Raw genomic sequence first — 25600 nt, forward strand, 5'->3', positions numbered from 1 at the left:
GTAGAGTTTTGACAGTGTAATGAAGCAAGCTTGGAGTCTACTCCTATGTGCCTATGGTCATTCTAGAACATTTGTAAACCTGACCTTTAGGAGAGTCTTAGTGCTTTTGTGCCCCCCACACCCCCTGTTGGTTTAGGGGCCTTGGGGCACATTTCATTTCATTTGTATTTTTAATGGACTGCATTTCCCTTAACATATTGCTTTAAAAACTATTTATTAGATAACAGAAAAGACAAATAGATAAAAACACAAACAGATAAACATTCAAATTTAGTGCAATAATATAAAGTACATAATCTTAATAGCAGTTCAGTATTTTAACTGCTTGAATCAGAAAACCATGTAGCAGTGTGGTGGTCTGGTTTCGATGATGTAGTGGTGTTTGCCTGATGGCTGCAGTTCAATAAGTTTATGGAGGAGGTGTGAGGAGTCTATAAGAATGTTCAGAGCCCTACTCCTGTTCTTGCAAGCGGCCCCAAAATAGATCCTTGACAAAGCGTTGGGTTAGCTCCCTTCACTTTTCTTCGCAGGGCCCTCTTGTCTGTATTACTGCAGCTAGAGTACCACGCTGAGGTGCAATATTGCTGTTTTTATTATTAAATGTGAAATATCCTTCCTTTAGTCCTCCAGCACCAGAGGAGCCAAAAGAGCCAGTGGATCCAGCCGTCAGAGCTAAAGAGAACTGGTTAAGGCTCTACAACAAGGTCTTAGAGCAGCTGCGAGAGGTAAGTACACTAATTAAGTTCCTCCTTTGCTATGTGCACCACTATTTCATCAAATTTGCCAAGTCAGGGCCCAGTTCTGTTGGTTTATTTCAGTTCCACGCAATGATTTAATTCAACACCAGTTCAAGAGACTCTACTAAGTCTTTGAAATATGTATGCGCTGTGCATTATTGATGTGCAGACTGGGTACATCCAGCAATGTCCCAAAGTCTATTTTGATCCTGAATTTCATGGTTCACCATGAAACAGACATGATGCCAGTCGTCTTCTATAATTAATACCTTTCAGCTTTCTTAAAATATTAATACTTGTCAAAAGGCAACCTTTTACTTCAGTTTGGGCGAAGCACCATACAGCTTGATTTAGCTGAGCACCTTTCAGTTTTTGCTTGCTTGGTTTTCACTTGCACATTTTGTTTAATCATTACATTTTGAATTCAGTTGAGCAAAAATTTTATCATTTGATTCAATGTTTTGTTGATGTTTGTTTATTTGTGTTTTATCTACATTTGGCTTCCTTTCCCTTGACTTTATTTTGTCGTTTATTTGTGTCGACCCACTTTGTTTTCTTTTCAGTTTCATGTCATTGCCATAGTGACAATCACATGCACTTTGCTCGGCCATCATTGGAGCATGCTGAAAGGTAGGTGCAGCCTGAATGTTTGCGAATCGGTGAAGTCTTATAGAACATGAGCAGACATTTAGGACTCATTCAGCCTGTTTTTTTCTTCACAGCAGTCTGATCTCTCTCTGTGCTGCACTTTAGGAGGAATTAAAATTAAGAAATCAAGGCCTTAATAATTAAAATCATGTCGAAACAAACATGTTCTTTTCTGCTTTTTAAAAGAACAAATGGAGGCCACATAAAGATTAGGGTGATGCGCTCAATGATCTGGGAACCAGGATCTGTCTCCTCTGATCTTAAAATGAGTCTTTACTAACAACCTCAGACATCAGAGATACAAGCACAAGCAGGACCATGAAGGTCTTTAAAAGTGAAGACTAAAATTTTTAAATAAACTCTAAAAGCCACTGCAAAAGGACTACACTGGGTTTAATGTGTCATCTGTTTCTTCTGTAAGTTAGAAGCTTAGCAGGCTCATTCTAGACTTTTTATTTAAAGGCAAGAATGCTTCTATATTAGTCAAGGTCTGAAGAGTTAAATGTGTGAATGATCATCTTCAGCTCGAGCTTTGAGTTAAGACTGTGAAGCTTACAAATGTCGTTATCAACTGTCCTAAATGACACTCCAAAAACATGGCAGAGTCAAAACTAACACCAAGGTTTGTAAGGCACGGCTGGACAGTTAAGCTTAATGTACCAATGTGTTACTTGATTGCAGATTGGCAGTATTCAGGGTCAATAATAAAGGTTTCAGAATTTTCAAAGTTGACTGCAGTTATTTGTTTAGAAAAGTGAACAATTCCCCTCTGCTCAAAAGGTTAACATAAAGACAACTGCCATCTTGCCACACATGGGACATTTACTCGTTTTGAACAGTTTCTTATTGTGTCAATTTGATTCTCTGCCTTTTAGATTTTATGTTTTGTACTAAAAAGCACTTTGTGATTTACAGTTTAATGCTGGTTAGGGATTTCCATTAAAGATAAAGGAAAGATGGAATATTTTTAAATGACCAATAAAGCTGAATATCATCAGAATGTAGAATGTATTGGATGATGAAACGATTAGGTCCTAGAACTTAACCCTATGGTAAACGTCAAGATTCAGACATGATCTCCCTGGTGAAAACACCGTGTCTTTTGCCTGAAAGGTGTGAACGAAACCAATGTAGAATCCGGCTGGATATACTAACCATATTGTGGAGCCTGTCAATCAAAATACTGAGATCAACAGTGTCAAAGGTGACTGTTAGATGAAGCAAGATCAGGACCATGAAGTTATCTGTATAATTGTTTGCTGGCCAGCCCTATTTTTTCCTCTTTGACAGTAATATAGAAGGAATGATTGTAAGTGCCTGATAAAGCTTTTTTCTTGTGTGTAGCTGCAGTCATATAGTAAATAAAGGCTAAAAAAAGCTGCAGTGAGAAACAAAAAAAGAATGCTCTTTGTTTTACCTTTTTTGCATAGGCTCGAGGAGAGACCTCCAGTTCATTGTGGTTTGGTAAAGGAGGGTAAGTTCTGATGTATTTTCTGTTTCTCATGTAAAACGTTATACACACAGGCTCCTATACTGTCTTGCAAAAATATTGAATTTGATCATTTTTGCTGGTCTGGATATGTTTGTAAAAAAGAAAATTGAGTACAGAAAAATGTCTGAGTTTCCAGAATTTGTCCTTTATTCTGTTTTCTTTAATGAAAGAAGAAGCTAAATGTAAAAAAAAATAAGGGATGGTTTTACATAGATATGTATTTAAATTGCATTTTTCATCTTTGAATTTCAACATCATCTTTGAATTTCAACATTTTAAGCGACAGTATTTTAGGCACAGATTGAAAAACTCACAGATAAACATACACAGGACATTTCTGTGACTGTGTCCTCTTGGCCTTTAGACAATTTTAAATAAAGGCTCCTAAACTCCTGATTGTTACACTGGGTTTAGTTTGGATTCAAAACAAAGCATAGAAACTACTATTTATAAAAATGTTCATAAAGATCATAGCCTGACCAGATTTATCTAATTTAATACAGATGCCAAAAAAAACCTGTAAACTCTTTTTCCACACTGTAAATCCAAGCCAGAGTTGTGTTGCTTCATGATCTGGAACATGCAGATAAAAACTCCCAAAAATTTTAAAATAAATGTTTCATACTCGAATGTTCAGAATTTAATTAACAAATGCTGAAATTCTTCTCTGTGAAAGCATGGAGTGTTGAAATGGAATATTTATTGGATCTTTCTATATGTTGCTAAGCTACTCTACGCCTAGCAGGAAGGCCAGTTTTAGATGATGTAGATCTACTGTAGATGCCGTCTAAAGAACTGACGAGTAAGCCAAAAAAAGCAATCATTTTAAGGAGTATGGAGAGCCATGATTAGTATTTAAGGGGAGGAGGCTGGAGTAATTAAATTTTCCAGTGAAGTCCTTGAGAGGTCCTCAAGTTGCACAGCATTAGAAGTAATGATTAAAAACACATTTATTAGCTCCTCAGGATCAAACACTGTTTCATGGTTACATTTCTTTCTTGTTTTTGACCAGCTAAAAAGAGTTACTACCATTCATACATACAGTATATTAATGTGACTTTGTCTTGTTCAGAATGGGAGGTGCACTCTACAGTATTGATAGCATGCCTGACCTTCGCAAGAGAAAAGCAATTCCTCTTGTCAGAGATTTGGTGAGAAACTACAAGAACGCAAACACACAAAGTACTATACTCCACGCTTATAGGGTTTAAAATCTTTAAACAGACAGTAGTCACTCTATAAATAAAGTTTGCACATCAACATTGTTTCAGAAAATATCAGATTTATTTGATTAAACATTTATTAAACACGGATAAACATTCCATCCACTTTAAAAGAGTGAAATATTTTTCATTGCAAAAACAAAAAGAAAATAGATGTAAACTTCCAAGCAGTACTTTTAATCCCCACAGAGTGCTACTTTGTCAAACCTTATCCTTTCCAGGAGTCACAAATCTGTTGGCTCACCTGGGTGAAAATGTCTGTTGTTTAAAAAAAACATTTCTCTGTTCCTGATTGTTTCAGCTATCTTACCCATTCCACATTACTCACACTGATACCACATTGATATATTCTGTATATATATATATACATTACCTCAGATAAATGTTTACTGAGATCATCTGGCACTTAGATGGAACAGGATATAAAGTAGGCTGTTTGTAAATATATGTATATTAATATTATACTTTTGATACCTGTCATTGAAAGTTTAAAAAAAAAAGTATTTTCTCTTGTTTTATTTTTCTTCCTGTTTCTTCATGGCCTGGCATATTTAGGCTATGGTAAGTATTTAATTACCATTTAATAACATCCAATAAAACATAGCTGTTGCTGATATTTAACATGTTTTGTGTTGTGTTTTATATCCCGTTGCTTTCAGTCTTTGGTGCAGAACTCACGCAAAGCTGGAATCACCTCAGCCATGGCTTCAACCACTCTCGGCAATGAGGAGCTGGTGGGTTTTCTCTTCTCACGGTTGTTTGTCACAGCTCTCAGGATTTTCAGGTATATTATCACTACAGGAATAAAACTTGTCTTTTTTTCCACCATTGCACTTGCAGAAAAGCCACGTGTATAAAAAGACCCTGCAAGCTTTAATTTACCCCATCTCTTCCACCACTCCACATAACTTTGAAGTGTGGACCGCCACCACCCCCACATACTGCTACGAATGTGAAGGACTGCTGTGGGGTATCGCGCGGCAGGGCATGCGCTGCTCTGAGTGTGGCGTTAAATGCCACGACAAGTGCCAGGATCTACTTAACGCCGACTGTCTGCAGAGTAAGATCACACAGATATTTGCAAATATGCACACAAGGTTATGCATTTTTAATTATGAGCATCCACCTGGTCCTCCACCCAAACTTTGTATCCCTTTGCCAGATTGACATCCCATTATTCTTGTCCTCTATCCACTCTCACATTACCCTCCCTCTTCCTTTCCAATTTATCTGCTGAGTAATGTGCTGTCACACCCCGGCCTTTTTTTTTTCCTCTCTCATCTTCCCACAGGCTTTGCATTCTAACATCCATGAAATGCATATTGAATTTATCTCTTGGGTCCAAATAGCTTGTTTTAAGATCTGTTGCCCAAACTATGACATTGTTTACAGCCACTCAATAATCAGATTCAGTGGTTAAGTGGGATTATTAGATGGTTTGGGTTTGGTAAACAGCCAAAGCTGCCAAACACTTTGAAACTTGATCTGATGCTTTTATGACTTTGTGTGTGAGTCTTAGAGAGAGCTGTTGCATGAAAATGCTTGATAAGCTTCTGTGCAAGAAATATTCACAACAGCAACCTTTCCTCTTGCTTTGCAACTCTCTGTCACATCAGGAGCCGCAGAAAAGAGCTCCAAGCACGGTGCCGAGGACCGGACGCAGAACATCATCATGGTACTGAAGGACCGCATGAAGATCAGAGAGAGGAATAAGCCAGAGATCTTTGAGCTAATCCAAGAAGTGTTTGGATTGGACAAGGCGACGCACAGCACGCACATGAAACAGATCAAACAGAGCGTGCTCGACGGGACCTCCAAGTGGTCGGCAAAGATTAGCATCACAGGTTTGTTTGAGACTCATTTGATAAAGAATGTTACAGTTCATACACCTTAAATTTTCTCATGTCACCATAAAAGCACAAACGTTAATGTATTTTATTGGGATTTTATGTGAAAGTACAATATATAGTTTATATAAAAGGAAAATTATATCTTTTGAACGTCCATTTACAAAGTCTTGCCATAATTTCTCAGTTGGATTTTGGTCTGTCTTTTTGATTTGACTTTGACCATTTTACAAGTTGAATACAATGCCAGTTGTCTATCATGATCCAAGCGGTGATGTAAAACTTATATCACATTAGAAACTTGGCTTCAAATTCAAAACTACTTGAAAAATAAATGCAGCAAAGAATAATTCAAAATCCACAGTGGAAACAGATCAAGAACAAGTGAGAGTGGCTTCCAGTGGAGTTCTAGTGAAGTCTCCTTAGGACTTGCAAACAACAAAATATGCAACATAGTGAAACAAAATGACATTGCAAAATTATGAGTTTGCCTCAGTTATTGTAGGACAGAGGAAGAGCCGTAACCACTGTGCATTGTATAAGATGCTTTTCCCAGCAACAAATGATCAAAACTCACAACTGAAACTGCACCCTTTAGCCAGACATGCAGCACTACTGGGTAACAATTTGTGTTTTTCTTTTTTTCTAAATAAAAGTCTAGAAACTACAAAATGGAACAGTTCTGTTTTATTTTTTTAACACGGTGGTGATAATTATACAGCTTATTATTTCCTGAGATCATACTTGCGGTAAAAAAAAAAATGAACCTCAACATCTTTGTAGCCATTGTCCTGCTGGAGGATGAACATCCTTCCCAGTCGCAGGTCTTCTGTAGCCTAGTACATGTGTTCTCCTAGTATTGTCTTGTATTTTGGTATCATCAGCCCTGCCCAGCCAACATTCATATGGGAGACCTGTCTTGGTAAGAAATGGGCTGAAAAATGACCCCATGTTGGGTTGGTCACAGAATACATAATGCCCTCATGTTAATTGCGTTTGAGGGTTTGATGCAGTGTTGTCTTATTTCAATTCTTTTCCAGCTACTACTATTACTTTGGGAATTTTATTTTGGGGTATTAGAGTGTAGGGGACTGAATACACATGCATACCACACTACTTTGATTTATATTTGTGAAAAAACTTAAAATCATTTTTTCTTTTTGTCAGTGTGACAACAATGCTGTACTTTATTTTACTTTCAGCTGGTGTTATTGTGCCAAGACCGATGTGGAAATGCAGAAGAATAATTTAAAAACATCACTTGAACGTTGTTTTACAGTGAGATGTATCCTGTGCTGTCAGTGTCTTTATCTATCGCTTTGTGGTCTCTTCTTCAGTGGCTTGTGCCCAGGGTCTTCAGGCCAAAGACAAAACGGGCTCCAGTGACCCTTATGTAACTGTCCAAGTTGGAAAAACAAAGAAAAGGACCAAAACCATTTATGGCAACCTGAACCCAGTCTGGGAGGAGAGCTTTCACTTGTGAGTAGAGTAGCAAAGTCCAATAGTTTCAGCATCATATGCTTATTTTAGAAGGTCCTGTTTAACTGAGTGCGATTTTTGCTAACATTTAAATTTAAGATTCCTAATTTCTGTTGTTTGTGTTGCGCCTGCTTCATTCAGTGAGTGCCACAACTCTTCTGACCGCATCAAGGTCCGGGTCTGGGACGAGGATGACGACATCAAGTCCCGTGTGAAACAGAGGTTCAAACGTGAGAGCGATGACTTCCTGGGTCAGACCATCATCGAAGTGCGCACCCTGAGTGGGGAGATGGATGTTTGGTACAACCTGGGTGAGTTTTGTGCAATAACACTGGGGAGAGAGTAAGAAATAGATTAGAGGAGCAGTAAGTCACAAGTAGATAAGAGCTGAAGAACAGCTAACTGAAGAGCTTGTCTGTTGTAGATGCAGAAGGTTTCACCCTAATAATGAGGTGTGTGTGTCTCACATTTATGTAATAGACAAGAGAACAGATAAATCTGCCGTGTCAGGGGCCATCCGGATGCACATAAGCGTGGAGATCAAAGGAGAAGAGACTGTAGCCCCTTACCATGTCCAGTACACCTGTCTGCATGAGGTCAGTTGGACTGGAAAAATTGTTTTGTGATCATCTTAACTGTTCTAAATAAACCTTTAAGCATGCAGCAGTAACTTGTTTCCTTTATTAGGAAAGTTAGCCAGTTAGTGCTTTGCAGAAGTATTCATACTCCACAAAAATTCTTACAGACTTAGATGTTATTTACCAGCAAACAAATACAGTTCTTCATTTTATTTATTCAACAGCTACTACTGCTATCGATAGTAAAAAGGAATATCTTAAGATCTTAATATCTTAAAATGTATTCATTTGTCCATTTGTCTGTGTTCAGCACCTTTTCCAGTACACCACTGAGGATCAAAACGGAGGTGTAGTAAAGATCCCGGATGCCAAAGGTGACGATGCTTGGAAGGTGTACTTTGATGAGACTGCACAGGAGATTGTGGATGAGTTTGCCATGAGATATGGAGTAGAGTACATCTACCAGGCCATGACGTCAGTACCTAAAGCTTATTATTACACAGAGCCATTTTTCAGTTGTCTGGCTATATAAGATAAAAACAATTCTTAGTAAATGTACGGACAGAGTGGAGAAAAATAGAGTTAATTGTCCTTTTGCAATTTTCCCCCAACAGCCACTTTGCCTGCTTGTCATCTAAGTACATGTGCCCAGGAGTGCCAGCTGTGATGAGCACCCTGCTTGCCAACATCAATGCATACTACGCCCACACCACTGAGTCCTCCAACAATGTTTCTGCCTCGGACAGATTTGCTGCATCAAATTTTGGCGTAAGTCCCAGGAAAAAAAACAGTAACTGCTATAGGAGTTATGTGATAACTGGAAAAAGCTACACGCCAGCAGATGAAGGTGTTTGAAAACTCTTAAGAAACAAGTAAACATGATTCCTCTGGGGCTGTACGTGGTTGTAAGTTTAATGTGCTGCTGTTGACTTTATAACATTGTTAAGCTATGTTAAAATGTATTTTGGTTCATAAAGCAATCTGTCTAACAGTCTGTCAAAAATGAGTTTGTCACATAATTATAAAATCAGTCATTGAGATGAGTTCTTGACCTTTCCATTAGGTAATCTCTATAACATAAGAAGAAGCCAGGAAATTTCAATATATTTCTTATTTATTTCTCGGTGTCATCCTTGACAGCAGCCTATCCTTCACTTCCCATGTCAATAATATTACTCAATCAGCCTACTTTCATCTTCGTAATATTCAGCGTCTCCGTCCTTTTCTCACTCCTCATTCCACTGCTGTTTGGTTCACAGTCTGATCACCCCTTGTTTAGATTATTGTAATTATCTTCTCCTTTTGGTCTACCACAGAAAACCCTTCATAAACTACAATTGGTTCAAAACTCAGCAGCTCGTATAATTACACGGACTCCTTCAATCCATCACATCACACTTGTTCTACAACAGCTTCATTGGCTTCCTATTTCATATCGTATCAACTATAAAATACTCCTTACCTTTAAAGCTATTGACAGCCTCGCTCCTCCATATCTTTCAAACCTTCTTCACATTATTGTTCCTGTCCGTACCCTCAGATCCTCCTCTTCGATCCATCTCACCGTTCCCCGCGCCCGTCATGTTACTATGGGGAGCAGAGCATTCAGCCGGTCTGCTCCCCAGCTCTGGAACTCATTCCACCTGATCTCCGCAACACACACTCATTGCCACACTTCAAATCTAAACTCAAAACGTAGCTGTTTAAATTAGCTTATGCTTTGTGATTGTAATTTTTCACAGTTTTATTTAACCCTATTTTGTACTTATTTTAATATTTATTTAAATTGTATCTGTGTTATGTAAGGTGACCTTGAGTGCCTAGAAAGGCGCCTATAAATAAATAAAATGTATTATTATTTATTTAGAATCAAACAGAGCTAATTGATCAAAGGTTCATTTAAAGATGAAAAAAAAAATCATTAGAATTAAGATCTACATCTATTATTGATCAACCTAATATCTATTCATTAATGACTAATTACACAAACAAATATATAAAAAAACAAAGAATTCTTAATGAGGAAGCTGAAGTTTTTTTTAATCTAAAATGATTAAAGAGCTTATATTCATCAATAGTTTGTATCAATCACTCAGCAGTCTTAAGAAAAGGGTCTTACAGCCTAATTTTGATTATTTTATTTATTTTTATTTGAGAGGGAAAAAGGGGTATAATCTAGATTCAGAACCCGCCCAAATCTTTCAGCTTTTATCCCCAAAACCACCACCATAAAAATGAAGAATGCCATAATTCAACATACCAGACATGCCATTTTATCACCTTGCTCTTGGAAGCAGTTAGCAGGTCTGCTCAAGCCGTTCCCACCTTCATATCTCTGGAGGGATAGTCAGATTCTGCAGGAAAAGCTATACTATCTTCCTGAGATCCCTCTGAGACTGGCAGGCTGACAGTTCTGTCCCAGGTTTTCGGATGGATGGGGAGGTTTCTCACTTTGGATCACTTAGAGAACTAGATAAGCACTAAGTAACCCTGAGCAGGTGTCCAATGCAGGGAAGTTGCAAGAACTTGTTATGTAGCGTATGATCCACACAAAAATACAATTTATGCAAAGAATTAGAAAAGTTGATCAGGTCTCTCTCTGACTTGGTTGTAAAAGGCTTCTAAATGGGTTCTAAGCACCTTCTTCCTGAGACTGAATTCAGCTCCCACCAGAGGTGCTGTATGTTTCATCCAATTAAAATCTTATTTTAGCACTGTTTCTAAAACCACATTCTTTAGATACAGAGACTTCTCTACACACCAAAATGCCAAAAAGCTCTCACATTAATTACAAGGGGGTGGAATAAACTCTTTTTTAGATGCATACTGGTGCAGTCATTGACGATTCTGACTTAAAAGGTCAAAGCCTAATTATATGGTTATTAATTGAAACATTAATTTAGAGGAATGCAAAAAAAACCTAGAAGAGCTTAAGTGCAGCTTCCGGAAAGTTTAGGATAAACACAGAGTCACAAGGAGATGTCTGAGCAGTAATGACAACCTGAACCCTGTGTACTACATAGAAAACAACATAAACGAGGGTCACACTATAGGTTGGCTGTGTAAAACTAAAATTAAATATGTGGACAACAAACACGATGAATCTTATACAGTTTCACTCTATCATACCCTCCCACCGTCAGCCAGAAAATCATTGAGCGAGTTCATCCCTGGCTCAGTCTCGTGTTCTCTGAATGAAAGCAGTGAATGAGAGTCACTCATAAATTAGCAAAATAAGATCATCAGCTTAAATGAAACAGTTTCTGTCATTCATATAATTGCCCATACGAGCCTTACTAAGTCAAATAAAAAATATTGTACATATATCCTGACGCCACCTCTTGGATTAGGAGTTTATATTGACCAGCTCTAACAGCAGACATTTTTAAGTGACTTAGAGAAAGCAGTTAAAATAGATAAAAGATCAAATCTAAGGTGTTTGTGTGCACTGCAACTTTGTGAGGCCTAATAAGCCCAATCCTGGCTTTGGGCAGTCAGATGGTAACAGCTGTGCGATGTTTCTGAGCTGTGTGGCTCTGTTCTCTTTTTCTCTGCAGAAAGAGAGGTTTGTCAAACTGCTGGATCAGCTGCACAACTCCCTGAGGATCGACCTGTCCATGTATCGGGTACTTACTGCTGATTCTAATTTACACCCTGCTTTAAGTAGCCTCACAAGTGCAGTTGACTATCCGTCTCTTGCTTGCTTGCTGCATCTGCATGTGCTATTTTAAGGCATACATGTGTGTTTTTAGACTGTGATGAAAGTGTTGCGGTTATTTCGATGATGCTACAGTTTCTTACAGCTTTTCTGTTTGTCTGTGCTACAAGAATAATTTCCCTGCCAGCAGCCCTGAAAGACTCCAAGACCTCAAGTCTACCGTGGACCTGCTGACGAGCATCACATTTTTCAGGATGAAGGTGAGCACACATATTTGAAAGTTACTGTGTTTATGTCCCTTTAAAAATGTTAGCTTCCGATTAAACATGACAGATCTAATATTATTTGAAAAAGTAGCCTGAAGATACATTCTGAAGCAGTATAACTTTCCCCAACTTTAACTGAAGCATGAAACCATGTCTCTGTATGTCAGCTTTTTATGAACCATTCATTGAGCCTCTGGTTAAATTTCCTGTAAGATAACCTCCTGCTGAAGCACTGCTGGTCTGACAGGTACTTTATGGTGTTTTTTTATTCCCCCATATGGTTCTTCTTGTTTGTGTTCAGGTCCAGGAGTTGCAGAGTCCCCCCAGGGCAAGTCAGGTGGTGAAGGACTGCGTAAAAGCCTGTCTCAACTCCACCTATGAGTACATCTTCAACAACTGCCATGATCTGTACAACAGGGAATATCAGACGGACCCAGTGAGTTTATGCATATGAAGCAATGTACACGTTGCCCGGTCAGGTTGTAGCTTTTCAGGTATAAATCTGCAACCTCTTTCTGTTTCCAGTCGAAAGCCATCCCTCCAGATGAGCAGGGTCCCAGCATCAAAAACCTGGACTTCTGGTCGAAGCTCATCACACTGATTGTTTCCATAATAGAGGAAGATAAAAACTCATACACCCCTTGCCTCAATCAGTGAGTGTGTTTTCATTCAGGTGTTCGCTGGAATCGTACTTTGAGAGATATTTTGAGACAGCAGCTTTGCTGGATTTATTAAAAACACCAATGGAATATAAGGAGGACAATGTCAAAAAGAGTTTAGCCTTTTAAAATGGAAACTATTAAAGACATTTAATTTAATATTTATGATAATTAATTTAAACAAGCTCCATGGGCTTTGTTTTGAGAAATAATGTGGATAATTGCATCTTGCTGATTTCCTTTTTCTCAAGAGATTTTAGAGGTCTGTGGTTCTTGGATATGTGGAGAAAAATTGTTTGTTCAGTAACACAGTACCATAACTGGATTTCATAATGAATATAGACACAACTGCCTTGATCTTTCTTATAGGTTTCCCCAAGAACTCAATGTGGGTAAAATCAGTGCTGAAGTCATGTGGAACATGTTTGCACAAGATATGAAATACGCCATGGAAGGTAAATTGTAAATATCAAACACTGGTATTTATGTGAGTTTTAAAAATTTATAAACTATACAGTGACTTACAAATCCCTTCCCCTTTGAGGTTTTTCATGTTTTGTCACATAGCAACCACTGTCTTCAATGTATTTTATTGGGAATTAACATAACAGGCCAAGAGAAAGTAGTGCATAATTGGCAAGGAAGACTGTAGCTTTAAAACATTTCTTTATATTATAATCATGAAAGAAAAATCGGAAAAGTGTGGCATGAATTTGTGCCCAGACATTCCGAGTTAATACGACGGCAAATCTTTGAGTTACATTTTAGCTTTACACATTTAGACTGAATGTATTGTCAAATCTTCTTTGTAAAATACCTCAAGCTTAGTCAGATTGGATGAAGAGCATCTGTGACCCTAAACTTTCAAACCTTGCCATAGATTCCCCCACCACTCCAGTATCGCCCCCTATCAACTCTGACCAGCTTCCCTGTCCCAGCTAAAGAAAGGCATGCCCACAGCATGATGCTCCCGCCACGTTTCATAGTGGGGATGGGGATTCCTCCACTCATAGTGTTCGCATGTAGGCCAAAAGTTCAATTTTGCTCTCATCTAAGCAGAGCATCTTCTTCCAGATGTTTGCTGTTTCCCCTACATGGATTGTGGCAAACCTTTGGCTTTCTTTCTTCAGTGGTTGTCTTCTTGCCACTATACCATAAAGGCCAGATTTCTGGAGTGCATGACTAATAGTTGTCCTGTCAGCAGATTTTCCTGCCTGAGCTGTGGGTTTCTGCTTCAGAGTCACCATATGAGCTTCTCAGCTGCTTCTCTGAATGCTCTCCTTGCCTGTTGGCTAAGGAGGTTTGCAGTTATGCCATACTCTTTTAATTTTCAGATGATCAACTGAACTGTTCAAAACTTGAATAATCGGTTTATAACCTGACCCTGCTTTAAACATCTCCACAACATTCTCCCTGACCTGTCTGCTGTGTTCCTTAGTCTTCATGATGCTGTTTGTTCACTGATGTTCTCCAACAAACCTCTGAAGCCTTCAGAGAACAGCTGGATTTATACTGACATTACAAAACAAGGGTGTATGTACTAATTAGGAGACTTTTGAAAGTAGTTAGTGGCACTGAAATTTATTTAGGGGTGTCAGAGTAAAAGAGGCTAAATATCGAAGCACACCATATTGTTCATATTTAATTAGTAAAATCTTGAACAACATGAATTATCTTTCTTCTATTTCACAATTATGCACGACTTTATGTTGTCTATCTCATAAAATCCCAATAAAATTCACTGAAGTTGGAGGCTGCAACATGATAAAATGTAACAAAAGTTAATGGGTGTAAATACTTTTACCTGACTCTGTATACTTCTCCTTATTCTGTCTTCCGGTGTGATATTTAGAGCATGAGAAGAACCGCCTGTGTAAAAGTGCAGACTACATGAATTTGCACTTTAAAGTGAAGTGGCTTTATAACGAGTACTGCAAGGAGCTGCCCACTTTCCAGAAGCACGTACCCGAATATCCAGCGTGAGTGTTTTTTACGCTGCTAAACACCTCTCCTGTCCTATTTTCCACCCTGATGGTAGGATTTATCCTGCACCTGTCCAATCTTTGCTGTGCAGATGGTTCGAGCCTTTTGTCATCATGTGGTTGGACGAAAACGAGGAAGTTTCCAGAGATTTTCTCCATGGAGCGCTGGAGCGGGACAAGAAAGATGGAGTAAGTGTTTTACATAAAAAAACAGAATGCAATTAACTTTTTTAATTGTGCTATTAAACTTTGTGCTATATGTTAGGCCGCTTAAAACCTAGGTTGAGACAATGCAGTATGAAGACTAAAATTCACAAAAGAATGAACAGGTGCTGGAAACTAAAATGTAAGTACATCAAATTGACTTCTTCAGAGACATCAACTTGCAAATTTTGCTACTCGGCACATTCCAAGCTGTGAGCAGCAGATTGAAGGCCTCAAGGCAATCGATGATGACTCGATAGCAAAGGCTTGTGGAAAACTCTTCACTGTGGAGAGAGCAGATGCTCCAGCACGAGTTACTGTAAACACACACGCACGATGCAAATACTCACACCTGCCGTCTCACACCTACGTACCCACACAGCAAGAAGGTCGATACAAAGCAGCTGAAGAGTCTCCCATATCATATGTCATAGATCCTTTGGGTCCAATTACTGTCGCCCAAGGCAGTTCCTGCTTTCCTGCGTCAGTGACATGGTGGTCCCTTGGCTCAGTCGCATACCATAATACTATTCAGCTCTGTGATAATGGCTGGAGTGCTAATGAGGGCACTTTTCCTGATCATAACCCCTTGATTACCCCCCATCCCTCTGATCCAAATGATTTCAGAGAAACCAACTCACAAGTGTTTTGATTCCAGTCACAGGCAGCTGAGCAGGGGGCAGTTTCTTTGTTCCTGCAAGGATGGTTCCTTTGTGGGGAATAAAACCTCTCACTTTTAGTGCCTGGAAACTCAGATGTTAGTATTGATAGTCTCATCACCCCAATGCAGCTCCTTCAACTTTTCCCTCTGGTCCACCATTCCCCGCCCCTCTTGATCTCCAGTTCCAGGTCACGTCGGAGCACGCTTTGTTCTCCTGTTCGGTGGTGGACGTGTTCTCTCAGCTCAATCAGAGTTTTGAAATCATTCGCAAGCTGGAGTGTCCCGACCCTCAGATTGTTGGCAACTACATGAAGAGATTCGCCAAGGTGACTTTCTTCTCTCTCTGCTCCGCCTTTGTCTAAGTTTTTAACATACGGTAATATAATTTCAGATTTTTTCACACGGTTTCTTTCTCTTAGACTATCGGCAATGTCCTGCTTTCCTATGCTGACATCATAGCAAAGGACTTTCCGAATCATGTCAAGAAAGAGAAAGTAGTAAGTGTTTATAATATTTAAACCTAGATAGAGCATAAATATGTAGATGTTGCACTAAATGAGGTGACTGATGGAAGTTTGTGTTATCTATGCTGTAATCTAAGCTGATGTATACAGAGTTTGTGGTAAGGTTTATTTATTTGGGCACATTAAACTGCTCTTCGGTTCAGAATCAGAATCAGATCAGAATCAGAAAAGCTTTATTGCCAAGTACGTTTTTGGATATACAAGGAATTTGTTTTGGCGTAGTCGGTGCAACACAATACAAATTAAACAGTATAAACATATCTACAATATAATATAAATATATGTGCACAGTTTTAAGTGAGTGAGAGTAAGTATAGAGCAGTATAAGATGCAAGAGCAATACAACAGTGCAGGTGATCATTGTGCAAGTATGGCAGTGCAAGTAAAGCAGGAGTCCATGCTGAGCGTTAATGTAACGCATAGAGTTCCAGAACTGAGACTTAACAGAGGGAATTAGGGCTGCTGTGTAATTAGCTCAAAGTGGTATAAACCTGGAGGAGAAAGTAAACTACACTTCCACAGAGACCATAATTCCCCCTAGAGAAGCAGTAATTACAGAAAACTACTGCTTCTCCTGACCCAGCCACTGTGTGATTTTGTCAAAGAAGCATTTTTTTTGTTGAAGAAAGAGCAAATGTAGAGATAGGAAAGGCAAACTATGAAAGAGACATAAGAGAAGTGTGTGTTTTTAATGAGTGTGTGTGTAATGATTTTACTTTTTCCCTCCTTTTAGCCATGTATCATAATCAATAACATCCAGCAGCTCCGGGTTCAGCTGGAGAAGATGTTTGAGGCCATGGGAGGAAAAGATGTAAGTTTTTCATCTACATTGTCTTGCAAATCTATTTTATCCAGTTAAACTGCCCTACATTTAAATCACATTACAACTACAAAAAGCAATGTATTTTATTAAAATTAAAGTGAGCTTCCTCCGTAGGGTGGCCGGGCACTCCCTTAGAGATAGGGTGAGGAGCTCGGCCATCCGGGAGGAGCTCGGAGTAGAGCCGCTGCTCCTCCACATCGAGAGGAGCCGGTTGAGGTGGCTCGGGCATCTATTCCGGATGCCTCCTGGACGCCTTCCTCGGGAGGTGTTCCAGGCACGTCCCACCGGGAGGAGGCCCAGGGGACGGCCAAGGACACGCTGGAGGGACTATGTCTCTCGGCTGGCCTGGGAACACCTTGGGCCCCCCCCTGGAGGAGCTGGAGGAGGTGTCTGGGGAGAGGGACGTCTGGGCGTCTCTGCTGAGTCTGCTGCCCCCGCGACCTGGTCCCGGATAAAGCGGAAGATGACGAGTACGAGTACGAGTAAAGTGATAGACCAACAGTAGTGCATCACTGGGGGTGGGAAGGACAATAATACATAATAATTATCTGCTTTACTCTTTGATACCCCTAAATAAAATTCAGTTCAAACAAATGCCTTTGGAAGTAACCTAATCAGTAAACAGTGAGCTGTTCTGTGTAAACCTTAGGTTTGTTAGAGAAGCTTAGACCAAACAAACAGCATCGTGAAGACCAATGACAGGACAGAGGTAAAGCTATGGGGAAGAATTAAGGCAGGATTAGGTTAGAAAACAACATCCCAAACTTTGAACATCTCATAGGGCAGTGTTTAATCCATTATCTGAAAATTAAAGGAAGACATGGCCGTCCACCTAAACTAACAGGCTGGACAGAAAGACCATTAATCAGAGAAGAAGGCAAAATGCCTATGGTAACTCTGGAGGACCTGTGGAGATTCAAAGTTCAGAGAATCTGTAGGTGGGACAGGTATTAGTTTTGCATTCCACAAACTGTCTTCTATAGAGTAGTGGCAGGAAGAAAACTGTTGTTGAAAAAAAGCTGAAGTGAATCCCCATTTGCAATTTGCCACAATTTATGTATGAGACACAGCAAAGATGTGGAAGAAGATGCTCTGGTCGAGGAGACCAAAATTGAACTATTTTGCCGATCAGAAAATTACTATGAAAAACTATTACTGCACATTACCCCGAACACACCACCTCCACAGTGAAGCATCATGCTGTGGAAATTTATTTTTCAGCTGGGGTTGAAAGGCAGGTCAGAGTTGAGAAGATGGATGGAGTTAAATATAGGACAGTCCTGGAAGAAAACCTGTAAGAGGCAGCAAAAGTGAGGACCAAAGGTTCACCTAAACATTAAACCAGAGCTACAGTGAAGTGGGCTAGATCAAGGGCTACCGATTCCTTTACCTCCACTTCACAATAATCCACTACTTTGTGTTGGTCTGTTATACATAATCCTGATAAAACATTTTACATTTTTGGTCATAACAAAATCTAAAGTGTTCCAGAGATATGAATACTTCTACAAGAACATGTGTATACAGTTTCCTCTAAATTATATAACTGAACTTATCTGTCTTTGTTCCAGCTCAACGTGGACGCGAGTGACTTCCTGAAGGAGCTCCAAAACAAACTTAACAGCGTCATGGATGACCTCAGCCGCATCTTCGCTGTCAGGTGGGTGCTTCTGCTTGATTCTAGCTAAAGTTGACCACAGATTTTTTTCTGCAGCTAACTTCAAAGTCTGTGCTTATGTTATTCTTTTTGGGGTCTCGTCATAGCTTCCAGCCCCAGATTGAGGATAACGTGAGGCAAATGGGGGACATCCTAGCCCAAGTGAAAGGTCAGACAGTCCCAGCAAATGGCAGTGTGGTTCAGGAGGCTGACAACGTCCTGCAACCAATCATGGATTTCTTGGACAGCAAGTAAGTAAGGCTGGATGTTACTTAGCAGGTTCCTTAACGACACCTAACACTGAATTCAAAATAGCTTTAAAACAAAATGTGTTAACTGCTAAATAACTGCTTATTCAGTTTTCTCTGCCTGAAGCACATTGCACCAGTATGCACAGTGTGCATAAATGAACATAGGAATGGTATATAAAAATAGACCTACAGATTATCTGAAGCTACAAGACAGGCTGATGTACACAATGAAAGAATAAAGTGAAAAATAAACCAAACAAAGAAACAGTAACAAAATACAGAAAGTAGAATGAAGAAATAAAAGATTAAAGAAATCCCTCAACTGTTTGTAATTGGGCCAGTGGCACTTCCAGTCTTCTGCTAAAAGACCAATTAACTTAAATAGACTAACCAAGCCTATTTAAAATCTTATATACAAAACAAGCTAATTTAAAATTATTAAAACGTTCAGAACTCAATAAAATCATGTTTCTTCAAATGTTACTATTTTGTTTTATTATTTTGTAAAAGACCCAGTTATATTACAGTAATCAATGTGATTATTGCTTTAAGAGGTATTATGATTACTTCCGAAAACAATGGTGCCCAAACCTTTTTCCACGTGGCCCAAAAAACACCAAATTAAAAATACTCAAAGGACACAAAATCATTTTTGTTTTCAGTTAAATATGCTAAAATAATTTTCTGCTTATTTTTTTTATCCACTCAGCAGTAAATGAAACCCACAATATACAGGTCCTTCTCAAAATATTAGCATATTGTGATAAAGTTAATTATTTTCCATAATGTAATGATGAAAATTTAACATTCATATATTTTTGTGTCATTGAACATTAACTGAAATATTTCAGGTCTTTTATTGTCTTAATACGGATGATTTTGGCATACAGCTCATGAAAACCCAAAATTCCTATCTCACAAAATTAGCATATTTCATCCGACCAATAAAAGAAAAGTGTTTTTAATACAAAAAACGTCAACCTTCAAATAATCATGTACAGTTATGCACTCAATACTTGGTCGGGAATCCTTTTGCAGAAATGACTGCTTCAATGCGGCGTGGCATGGAGGCAATCAGCCTGTGGCACTGCTGAGGTCTTATGGAGGCCCAGGATGCTTCGATAGCGGCCTTTAGCTCATCCAGAGTGTTGGGTCTTGAGTCTCTCAATGTTCTCTTCACAATATCCCACAGATTCTCTATCGGGTTCAGGTCAGGAGAGTTGGCAGGCCAATTGAGCACAGTGATACCATGGTCAGTAAACCATTTACCAGTGGTTTTGGCACTGTGAGCAGGTGCCAGGTCGTGCTGAAAAATGAAATCTTTATCTCCATAAAGCTTTTCAGCAGATGGAAGCATGAAGTGCTCCAAAATCTCCTGATAGCTAGCTGCATTGACCCTGCCCTTGATAAAACACAGTGGACCAACACCAGCAGCTGACACGGCACCCCAGACCATCACTGACTGTGGATACTTGACACTGGACTTCTGGCATTTTGGCATTTCCTTCTCCCCAGTCTTCCTCCAGACTCTGGCACCTTGATTTCCGAATTACATGCAGAATTTGCTTTCATCCGAAAAAAAAGTACTTTGGACCACTGAGCAACAGTCCAGTACTGCTTCTCTGTAGCCCAGGTCAGGCGCTTCTGCCGCTGTTTCTGGTTCAAAAGTGGCTTGACCTGGAGAATGCGGCACCTGTAGTCCATTTCCTGCACATGCCTGTGCACGGTGGCTCTGGATGTTTCTACTCCAGACTCAGTCCACTGCTACCGCAGGTCCCCCAAGGTCTGGAATCGGCCCTTCTCCACAATCTTCCTCAGGGTCCGGTCACCTCTTCTCGTTGTGCAGCGTTTTCTGCCACACTTTTTCCTTCCCACAGACTTCCCACTGAGGTGCCTTGATACAGCACTCTGGGAACCGCCTATTCGTTCAGAAATTTCTTTCTGTGTCTTACCCTCTTGCTTGAGGGTGTCAATAGTGTCCTTCTGGACAGCAGTCAGGTCGGCAGTCTTACCCATGATTGGGGTTTTGAGTGATGAACCAGGCTGGGAGTTTTAAAGGCCTCAGGAATCTTTTGCAGGTGTTTAGAGTTAACTCGTTGATTCAGATGATTAGGTTCATAGCTCGTTTAGAGATCCTTTTAATGATATGCTAATTTTGTGAGATAGGAATTTTGGGTTTTCATGAGCTGTATGCCAAAATCATCCGTATTAAGACAATGAAAGACCTGAAATATTTCAGTTAGTGTGCAATGAATCTAAAATATATGAATGTTAAATTTTTATCATGACATTATGGAAAATAATGAACTTTATCACAATATGCTAATATTTTGAGAAGGACCTGTACTAGTCTAATTTTTGTAGAAAACGGTTCTGTAAATCATTCTAGATCTGAAACATAAATAGGTCCCACACATCTGCCTTATTATAGAAAAACATGACATTTCCAGATTTTATGAGTTGAAAGATTTCTATTTTTAATCAGGATTTTTTTTCTCCCTGTTCTCATCAACAAAAACAGGATGTGGGTCTCTCTTTTTTCTAAAAAACGCATGCTGTTCTTTTACCATTTCAATTAATGGATGTGTCCAGGGCTCTTTTTTAATAAAGGTCACTGTGGTCTAACTTTTTATGAAGTTTAAATAAAAGTAACAAAAAACAAGGCTAATAAAAGACAAGAATTCGCATTCAACCAAAAATTTTCCATTTTAGAGGAGATTTACATCTGTTAGTAAAAATGTTCTAAAAAATTACAAGTGTCCATCTTCATTAATTTCCTGTGTAGGAGTTAAATTCATAATACTGAATTGTGGTCAGGGAAAACCCAAAAATCATTTCAAGGGCCGCAAATGGCCCTTGTGCTGCACTTTGGACAACCCAGTCTTAAAAAAAACAACTGCGCTATGGTCTAATTTTAATTTAAAACATAGCGTAACAATTTGAAACACATTTTAACAGTTTACATTTGAAAGGTTTGGGCATACGATATGTTTCTGTATATCATGAACAAGAAGTGTAAAAAGACTGGTCCAAGAAGACATCCTTGTGGAACTCCGGCGGAGCAGTCTGGCTAGAAAAAAAATGATCCCATCAACAGAAATGCCTTGTTTTTTGTTTGACAGATAAAACGGAAAGACAAGTGTGGAGGATGTAGTCTGTCACTGTTTTTTACTGCATGTTGCCTTCAGTGATACACTAGTTACCTCAGATGATCACAGGTTTCACTTTACCCAGGTCCAATATTAATAAGAATATGGTAAAGAAATAGCCGCAGTGTTTCTTGTTGTTTTTCTACTTTACAACAGGGGTCTGTGACTCCAGTCTTTGAGTGCTACTGTCCTGCAACTTTTGGATGCATCCCTACTCCAACACACCTGAATGAAAGGATGAATTACCTCCCTGGCATGTCAGTATGTTTTGCAAAGGCCTGTTCATTAACTATTGTTTGATTCAGATCTGTTGGAGAAGGGATGCATCCAAAAGTTGCAGGACAGCAGCACTCAAGGGCTGGGGTTGCAGACCCTTGCTTTACAACTTCAAGTTTTAAATTGCCATTCTGAAATCAAAATGAATCGTTGTTGACTATTTTTAGGAGGTGTTGCTCACTCTGCACAACAGAATGATTTCTGTTTTTATGTGGCGCTGCCTTTCGGCACAAAGTTCAATCATTCATTGTTGGTTGTCAGCCTTTTTCAGCTGTCTACAGAGACCCCTCTGCATTATTTTTGTGTATTTCTGTTGTATTTCTGTTGTAATATTTTATTTTTGTACCAGTTGGGATGATTTTCAATTCAGTGCTTCTTTTTTATTTATATATCAAACCGCTCCCTAGCTTTTTGCCTGGGATATGTGATGGAAATAGAAATACAGATCTCAGATGTGTTTTGCTCTAGTGGGCTGACAGATTGTGTTTTGTGGTGTTTCAGCTTGTCGCTGTTTGCAAAGATCTGTGAGAAGACAGTCCTGAAGAGAGTGCTGAAGGAGCTGTGGAAACTTGTGATGAACACGATGGAAAAAACGATTGTGCTTCCAACACTTACAGACCAAACGGTATATACGACAAAACACACACACACAAACATTCCTGTCATCTTCTCCCTCTTGATGTACATCGGTGTGTTCGACTATGATTGTACAGTAACCCATTTATCCTGACATTTCCCCATTTTCCCCCTATTCTTCTTTTTCTTAGGTCATTGTAAATATGTGTGAATAGCCTTTAAAGGAACACATGAATGCATGAAGGAACACTGGCTTTAACATGAACCCTCTATCACCCTGTGTGACTTCTGTCACATTTTTTCCTCTAACAATAGAGTGCATCAAAACCTGATCTAAACCTTCAACTTGTATGTTAGACCCAATCCCAACCAAATTATTTAAGGAAGTGTTCCCTCTGATTACCAGCCACATTTTAGGTATGATTAACCTATCCTTAGTAAATGGATATGTACCACAGGCTTTTAAGGTAGCTGTAATTAAACCTTTACTCAAGAAACCTTCGCTTGATCGAGATGACTTGAAAAATTACAGACCTATATCCAATCTTCCATTCTTATCTAAAATTCTTGAGAAAATAGTTGCTAATCAAATTCAATTCAATTCAATTCAGTTTTATTTATATAGCGCCAATTTACAACACATGTTGTCTCAAGGCACTTCACATCAGTCAGGTACATACATTCCAATTAATCCTAACAATTGAACAGTGCAGTCGGAGTTAGTTATTTATTCAAATTGGATAAAAAGTTTTTCTGTCTAAGGAAACCCAGCAGATTGCATCCAGTCAGTGACTTGCAGCATTCACTCCTCCTGGATGAGCATGTAGAGACAGTGGGCAGTCACTGGCGTTGACTTTGCAGCAATCCCTCATACTGAGCATGCATGTAGCGACAGCGGAGAGGAAAAACTCCCTTTTAACAGGAAGAAACCTTCAGCAGAACCAGGCTCAGTGTGAGCGGCCATCTGCCACGACCGACTGGGGGTTAGAGAGAACAGAGCAGAGACACAAAAAGAACACAGAAGCACTGATCCAGGAGTCCTTTCTATGGGAAGGAAAAGTAAATGTTAATGGATGTAGCTCCTTTAGTCGTTTCACCTAGAAAGAAAGAACAGATAAACTCTGAGCCAGTTTTCAAGGTTAGAGTCTGAAAGAGAGCACATATAATTAGTTACAGTTAAGCTCAGTCAATCGCCATGTCTAGGAGAGAGAAAGGGTTAAACACTAAAAGACAGGGCTATGTGGATCATCGGTAGAGGGTGAGCATTAAGTTGTTGCCAGCAGAAGCTCGGACGATTCCCCTCTCCAGAAAGGTGTCACAGGCAGACACAGAGCCAGGCCATGTGTAGCTTCTAGGAAGAGAAAAGAGAGAATAAAGTTAAAAGCTAAAATAACAGCAAATAATGCAAAATTGAAGAGTAGTGTGAGAATGTAGCAAAGAGGGTGAAAGTGGTCATTATGTCCTCCAGCAGCCTAAGCCTATAGCAGCATAACTACACAGATAGTTTCAGTTCAGATTATTTAGTTAAACTGCGCTTATTTACAACAATGTCGTCTCAAGGCACCCCACAAAGGGTCCCACTGATGGTCATTGTTATACTAAAAACCACAAGGATTGAGGGTACCTCTCTCTGTCAGACTGATTATAACCATTGGAAAAGAGAAGGGGTCATACAGGTAGCAGAAATGGAGGGTGTGTTTGCACCTCAACCATAACTGAGCTGGTTTAGGCTAAACCTGACACCACCTTACTCCAACCAACAGGGAGGGAGGAAGGCTCCCTCCCTGATAAACTAAGCCACTCTAACTATAAGCTTTATCAAAAAGGAAAGTTTTAAGCCTAGCCTTAAAAGTAGACAGGGTGTCTGCCTCACGGACTAAAACTGGGAGCTGGTTCCACAGGAGAGGAGCTTGATAACTAAAGGATCTACCTCCCATTCTACTTCTAGAAACTCTAGGAACCACCAGTAAACCTGCAGTCTGAGAACGAAGTGCTCTGTTAGGAACATATGGAACAATCAGATATTTGATGTATGATGGAGCTAGATCATTAAGGGCTTTATATGTGAGGAGGACAATTTTAAATTATATTCTGGATTTAACAGGGAGCCAATGAAGGGAAGCTAAAGTAGGGGAAATATGATCTCTCTTTTTAATTTTCATCAGAACTCTTGCTGCAGTGTTTTGGATCAGCTGAAGGCTTTTAACTGCATTTTGTGGCCATCCTGATAGTAAAGAATATAAACAATTTATAGCTGGTCTCTCTGTCACATACTTCACACTTTACAAATCCTCCTTCCTGCACATCCCTTAAAAACAGCTATTACTCTTATCTTCTCTTTGTAGTCACTGATGTCTATCTCTCTTTTCTTAGGGAACTCAGATGATCTTCAATGCTGCTAAGGAGTTGGGCCAGCTCTCCAAGCTTAAGGTGACTCATGCAAGCGGCAGTGAAACCAGTGACAGACTTAATATGTGAATTTACATTGGATGGATGGATGGATGAATGGATGGATGATAGATACACTAACTCCTTTGCATTTTTTGTCTTGCAGGAGCACATGGGCCGAGAAGAGGCCAAAGCCCTGACTCCCAAACAGTGTGCAGTTATAGAGCTGGCACTAGATACTATTAAGGTATGACACCTGTTAGCGGCTCCTTGTTCCAAATATTACAATATTTTTAAACATACAACAATAAGACATTTGAGGCTAAATTAGAATCTCTGATGTTGTAAGGTTTTGACTTGCTAATCCTGATTTTTGCTTTGAAAACTAGACAGCCTTTAACATATGTCTTTCTAGCTTTCCTGCCATTAAAGGTCATAAATTATTTATATCAGGAAAAGAGGTGATGTCATACTGTGTGAGAGAGCAATCACTATAAAACAGGATTTCACTTGTTTAAAGGC

General features: G+C 39.3%; 1 protein-coding gene across 1 annotated transcript in view; it reads left to right on the forward strand.

Moving 5' to 3' along the window:
• LOC124869677 (protein unc-13 homolog A-like) overlaps nucleotides 1–25600 on the forward strand; it is a 69092-nt gene that overhangs the window by 28422 nt on the left and 15070 nt on the right. The window contains exons 11-37 of the mRNA XM_047367680.1: nucleotides 623–725; nucleotides 2816–2859; nucleotides 3950–4028; nucleotides 4656–4661; nucleotides 4760–4834; nucleotides 4941–5160; nucleotides 5717–5944; nucleotides 7285–7426; nucleotides 7568–7737; nucleotides 7907–8022; nucleotides 8315–8478; nucleotides 8619–8772; nucleotides 11562–11630; nucleotides 11833–11922; nucleotides 12230–12364; nucleotides 12454–12581; nucleotides 12957–13042; nucleotides 14440–14566; nucleotides 14662–14758; nucleotides 15617–15760; nucleotides 15854–15931; nucleotides 16692–16769; nucleotides 18353–18441; nucleotides 18546–18689; nucleotides 22616–22739; nucleotides 25064–25120; nucleotides 25245–25325. Coding sequence (XP_047223636.1) covers nucleotides 623–725; nucleotides 2816–2859; nucleotides 3950–4028; nucleotides 4656–4661; nucleotides 4760–4834; nucleotides 4941–5160; nucleotides 5717–5944; nucleotides 7285–7426; nucleotides 7568–7737; nucleotides 7907–8022; nucleotides 8315–8478; nucleotides 8619–8772; nucleotides 11562–11630; nucleotides 11833–11922; nucleotides 12230–12364; nucleotides 12454–12581; nucleotides 12957–13042; nucleotides 14440–14566; nucleotides 14662–14758; nucleotides 15617–15760; nucleotides 15854–15931; nucleotides 16692–16769; nucleotides 18353–18441; nucleotides 18546–18689; nucleotides 22616–22739; nucleotides 25064–25120; nucleotides 25245–25325 — 3028 coding nt within the window. The remainder of the gene's footprint in view (nucleotides 1–622; nucleotides 726–2815; nucleotides 2860–3949; nucleotides 4029–4655; nucleotides 4662–4759; nucleotides 4835–4940; nucleotides 5161–5716; nucleotides 5945–7284; nucleotides 7427–7567; nucleotides 7738–7906; nucleotides 8023–8314; nucleotides 8479–8618; nucleotides 8773–11561; nucleotides 11631–11832; nucleotides 11923–12229; nucleotides 12365–12453; nucleotides 12582–12956; nucleotides 13043–14439; nucleotides 14567–14661; nucleotides 14759–15616; nucleotides 15761–15853; nucleotides 15932–16691; nucleotides 16770–18352; nucleotides 18442–18545; nucleotides 18690–22615; nucleotides 22740–25063; nucleotides 25121–25244; nucleotides 25326–25600) is intronic.

This window comes from Girardinichthys multiradiatus, chromosome 6 (assembly GCF_021462225.1).
Source record: "Girardinichthys multiradiatus isolate DD_20200921_A chromosome 6, DD_fGirMul_XY1, whole genome shotgun sequence".
NCBI lineage: Eukaryota > Metazoa > Chordata > Actinopteri > Cyprinodontiformes > Goodeidae > Girardinichthys > Girardinichthys multiradiatus.